At 47.1% G+C, this 4825-nt stretch overlaps 1 protein-coding gene across 1 annotated transcript in view; it reads left to right on the top strand.

Annotated features, from left to right (window-relative positions):
• cdh13 (cadherin 13, H-cadherin (heart)) overlaps positions 1–4825 on the top strand; it is a 319277-nt gene that overhangs the window by 199022 nt on the left and 115430 nt on the right. The window contains exon 8 of the mRNA XM_015036051.1: positions 906–1084. Coding sequence (XP_014891537.1) covers positions 906–1084 — 179 coding nt within the window. The remainder of the gene's footprint in view (positions 1–905; positions 1085–4825) is intronic.

The following is a 4825-nucleotide window of genomic DNA, read 5'->3' as shown; positions in this document are numbered from 1 at the left end:
TTTTCTCTGGTTTCCTCCGGTTTTCTCCAGTTTTCTCTGGTTTTCTCCGGTTTCCTCCGGTTTTCTCCGGTTTCCTCCGGTTTTCTCCGGTTTTCTCCGTTTTCCTCTGGTTTCCTCTGGTTTCCTCTGGTTTTCTCCGGTTTTCTCCGGTTTCCTCCGGTTTTCTCCGGTTTCCTCTGGTTTTCTCCGGTTTTCTCCGGTTTCCTCCGGTTTCCTCTGGTTTTCTCTGGTTTCCTCTGGTTTCCTCCGGTTTTCTCCGGTTTTCTCTGGTTTTCTCGTGACTCTAGTGGAAATGTTCTGACCACCAAACAGTCTTTTTGACCCACAATCAGCCGTGAGTTCATCATGTTCAGTGTTTGTTAGCCAAGCTACTCTTTGAGCTAACAGTTTTAAACCATTTTACAAAATTCAAAATGTTTCATTTTTCTGTCAGTTATAATGAAAATCAAGCTTTGGATTCATTTAAAGCAAAGTTAATGATTTTGTGTGCTAAGATGGAAACAAATTGTGCCTTCAGTATCTGTAGATTGAAGCTAAATCTAACATTTGTTTAGGTCATTTAAAATGTGAAATGTTTTACGACCAGATGATCTCAGGTTTTTTATGTGATTTTATATTCCTGAGTCTCTGACGTTTGCTGTTCCTTAAACCTTTTCCTGCCTGTTGATTCGGTAGAAACTGAAATATTACGGATTCCAACTTTTGAACATGTTTTTCTGTTTGTTGAACTGAAACAGAGAAGATTTCTTCTTTTCTCGGATTTTCCTGTATAAGCAGCTCTTTGTTTAGCTGGATTTAAAACGTTTTTCCTTTAAGACTCGCCCAGTAAGGCGTTGGATCTTCTCCTGCTGTCTCCTGTGGAGAAAAGCCGTTTGATGTCCTGCGTGTCTCTGCGTTTCCCTCAGGAACCACGGTGATGACCATGACTGCGTTCGACGCAGACGACCCCGCCACCGACAACGCCGTGCTGCGCTACAACATCGTCAGGCAGTCGCCGGACAAACCTTCGCCCAACATGTTCTACATCGACGCAGAGAAAGGCGACATCGTCACCGTCATTTCTCCGTCCTTACTGGACAGGGAGGTGAGTCGGCCCAGCGCTCCCAGTCTGACCAGTGTGAGTTTGGACCGCAGACGGCGGTCAGATGGCCGGCGCTGACAGCTAACCTTTATGTTTGTCGTTCTGTGGCTTGTCTGGCCGCCAGCAGAGCGGCGTGTGTGTCTGGATCAGGTGTGTGTTTGTGTGAGCCAGACGAGCGTCTCTCCATTTCGCCGTCTAACCGGAGCGAGACGGCGGCGTGATTGCTTTTCTGGCAGGGTGACGAATGCCAGAACATCGATTGGGTTCGCTGGTGGAAGAGGAATATTAGCTGTTGTCAGACATTTAGCGAACGCTTTAATTGAGGTGATACACAGTTGGTCCTGGTGCTGTCCAACAAGCCCGGCTGAAAACCCGCCATCCGGAACTGCTGCAAGCATGGCGGCTAAGTGGCCTGATGAGCCAATCTCTGAGCCGCCGCAAACCGCTTAATGGAGGAGTAATTGATTAAAAGTACAATGAAATGAGATGTAATCAGAACCGCCAGCTCCGTTTGATGGGAGGCGGCATGTGGACCTGCAGCGCCGCGTTGGTTATCAGGGAAAAGCACATTCAGAAAACAGAACTTTGTCTTAAAGCAGCTTAAACTTTTCATGTTTTCATGTTAGAATTACAGAAATAATTTTATTTGCTCCATGTCGGGCTGTGACCACGCCCCAGAGAAACATTTCCGGGTCCATAAACCCGACCCAGTTACTCTGGTTCTGTCTGGATGAATGGAACAAAATCCCAGTAAAACCAGGAGAAGCTTCCAGAAAGAAACCCAGAAGCACCTGAAGTGTTTAACAGGCTGTTAGTCGTACAGAAGTGAAGGGAAAACGTGTTTCTGTGTGTGTGTGTGTGTGTGTGTGTGTGTGTGTGTGTGTGTGTGTGTGTGTGTGTGTGTGTGTGTGTGCACGTTGGACAGCCAGTCGGTTTATGATTCGTTCATATCCTGTTTCCTGGACGGATCGTCTCAAACTTCCCTGGAGTTTCATGGATTTATTCCTGATTTAAGAAATAATTTCTGGACTCTTCCTTCTGAGCCTCTCTGGCTGGAGCTCATCATGAAGTTCACTCCAACATGACGGCCGTCACTGTTTCACTGCGACGGAGGAAAGTAACGCTTCACACCAGAAGAAGTGAAACAGTTTGTGTGGAATATGTTGAAGAAACATAATTCAGGTGGAGCTCTGAGTGTTTCAGTCGACACCTGAGCCAGGAACAGGAAAGCAATCTAAAGAAGATTGGAAAATCAATTTTGTCACAGAAATCAGCTGAAGCTCCTTTACGGTTTTCTCCACCCAACTAAAACCCTTCCTGATATGCACATTTATTCCCCCCCCTCTCCCTGCTTTGCCCCCGCCCGGCTGATTTTACGCCGCGGTCGGATCGATGCGAGGCAGCGTGTTTGACAGCTAATATTTCTGCTCTGATGAGTTTAGCTTTATGAGCTCAGAAAGATCAAGGAGAGTCGTTATCGTTTACAGGAAGCCATTAAAATCAGACGTCACTAAAACCCTCACCTGTTGTCCGACGTGGGGCGGGGGGGTAAGAACCAGTAAACAGAGATCATTTAAAATCCTCTGTGGGATATTGTGGTTTTATAATTCTGAATATTTTAAGGAGTGTGTCGTTAGAAATCCACCATCAGGAAAACGTGATGCGGTTCTGGTCCAGTTTGACTCGGTTCCTCTTCACCATGAGCGCCGTGTTCATCCTGGGCTTATTGAACAGGTTTAATCTGGCAGATTATAACCCCACATTCAGCTTCTCTGGTGAATTTGATCAAATATGCTCATTAATATTTGGCTGAGAGTTAAACTTTGTTGAGTTATTCTGGCTGAATATTTCACTTTTCTCAGCAGGAAATATTCAGCTAATGGCTCTGCAGACCCCACACATCCTGGACACAAATTGTTCATTCTTTCACCTCCAGGGCGGCGCTGCAGCGCACCGTTTGCTGACGCAGTCACCATGGAAACTGTAGGTCTGATCACCCCACAGCCTGACGTTAAGAGATTTTCTCCCTGTTGAAGAAGCTGAGACTCCCAGCTTCTTCTGTGATGAAACAGGAAGTATATCTGATGAAACAGGAAGTATATCTGATGAAACAGGAAGCATATCTGATGAAACAGGAAGTATATCTGATGAAACAGGAAGCATATCTGATGAAACAGGAAGTATATCTGATGAAACAGGAAACAGGAAGTATATCTAATGAAACAGGAAGCATATCTGATGAAACAGGAAGTATATCTGATGAAACAGGAAGCATATTGACACTGGAGTGAAGCCACTTAGTGAGCCGTTCTCCCAGATGCAGACAGACGTTCATCACTGCAGAAACTCCCAATCTTCCTCCAGCTCTGCTGTTCCTGGTCATGTGATCTGATCTTCACTACATCACTGAACAAGACGCGCCTTGCAGAGAGACCATCAGAACATTCTGGGCCCAGAGTGGAGTCTCTACAGGAAGAGGAAAATAATCCAGGATAAATGAAGTTTAAGTGCAGCGATGAAAGGATCCTGTTTCCTGACTGCCGGATGAACAGCAGCTTTTCTAATCTATTTAAGTCCATTCAGCGCCTGGTTTCGGTTCTGGTCGGCTGAAGACAGAGCCGGCGGCGGCCTGCTGCTGTGATCAGATGATGATGTCATCAGGTGTGTGGGTGTGACATCATAAAGCTCCTGTGGGGTTTTGCTCCTGAAGGTGACTGTGTGTTTTCTGAGTTCGCCTCTAATCCACTTCCTGTTGCGTTTCTGAGCTGTAATCAATCATCAGATCATTTCCAGTCCTCTGCACTGTAAACATGTTTATGTTCTGTTATCTGTTTGCGCTGCGTCGGTATAAATGCAGATAAAACGGAGGTAATTATGGCTGCTGGGTGACCTGAGCGACCTTGGCGGTGGCCTGCTGATGGCGCCGAGCCGATAAGGAAGCTCATGGTGTGTAATGGCTTGTTTGGCCTGTGAGCTGAATGACTGATGACTGAAACGCGGCCGGCTTCCCTCCCAGGAACAAACGCTGTGATCTCCTCCGGCTCCTTCATCCTCCTCGCCGGCCTCTTCTTCACATCGATTTCTTGTTTCTCCAGGTTTCTGCTTTGTCTTCCCGCCTCTCCGTCCACCTCTCTTTGTTTCTGTCAGCCTCGTCTCCCACTCCTGTCAACACTTCACTGTGGACATCCAATTACCGGCGGGTCGTAGCGAAGCTGCTCCAGTCAGAGCGCTGCGCTCGGCGCCGCCTCGGATATTCAGATTACAGCCGCCTCCGGAGTTGCCGCTCCGCAAAATGTTGCTTTCAAACATTTCTGGGGCCGCCACCTAATCTGATCCCCACAAACATAATTGAATGTCAGTCTTCACATAAAGATGCTCTCCTCTCTTCAATTAGCATCTCGTTTCCTGGTGTCGCACCGACGAGTCAAAGCAGAGCGAAAATATTTACTCCTCCCAGTTAGAGGCCGGCCGCAGAGACTTAATATATTATGTCATTTATATGCAAATAATTCAGCGCACGGAAAACATTGATAAGATTTCATTACCTCAGATTTTGATGTTCACTTCAGTTTATAAACAGCCATTTATTCACCAATTATGATGTGGAGATTGGAAAGGTGTGAGGAGGCGAGCGGGTGGAGATGCTCTGGTCCTGGGAGGAGCGGCGGCGTGAAGACGTTCATCAGGCTGGCGATGGGGGGGCAGGGGTAACCACCTGGGGTGAGGGGGGTCAGGTGTAACCAC

This window comes from Poecilia latipinna, unplaced genomic scaffold (genome assembly GCF_001443285.1).
Source record: "Poecilia latipinna isolate Pla-1442-1.1 unplaced genomic scaffold, P_latipinna-1.0 Scaffold356, whole genome shotgun sequence".
In the NCBI taxonomy this organism is placed as follows: domain Eukaryota; kingdom Metazoa; phylum Chordata; class Actinopteri; order Cyprinodontiformes; family Poeciliidae; genus Poecilia; species Poecilia latipinna.
The sequence above is the reverse complement of the archived record's forward strand: the minus strand, read 5'-3'. Positions and strand labels throughout refer to the sequence as shown.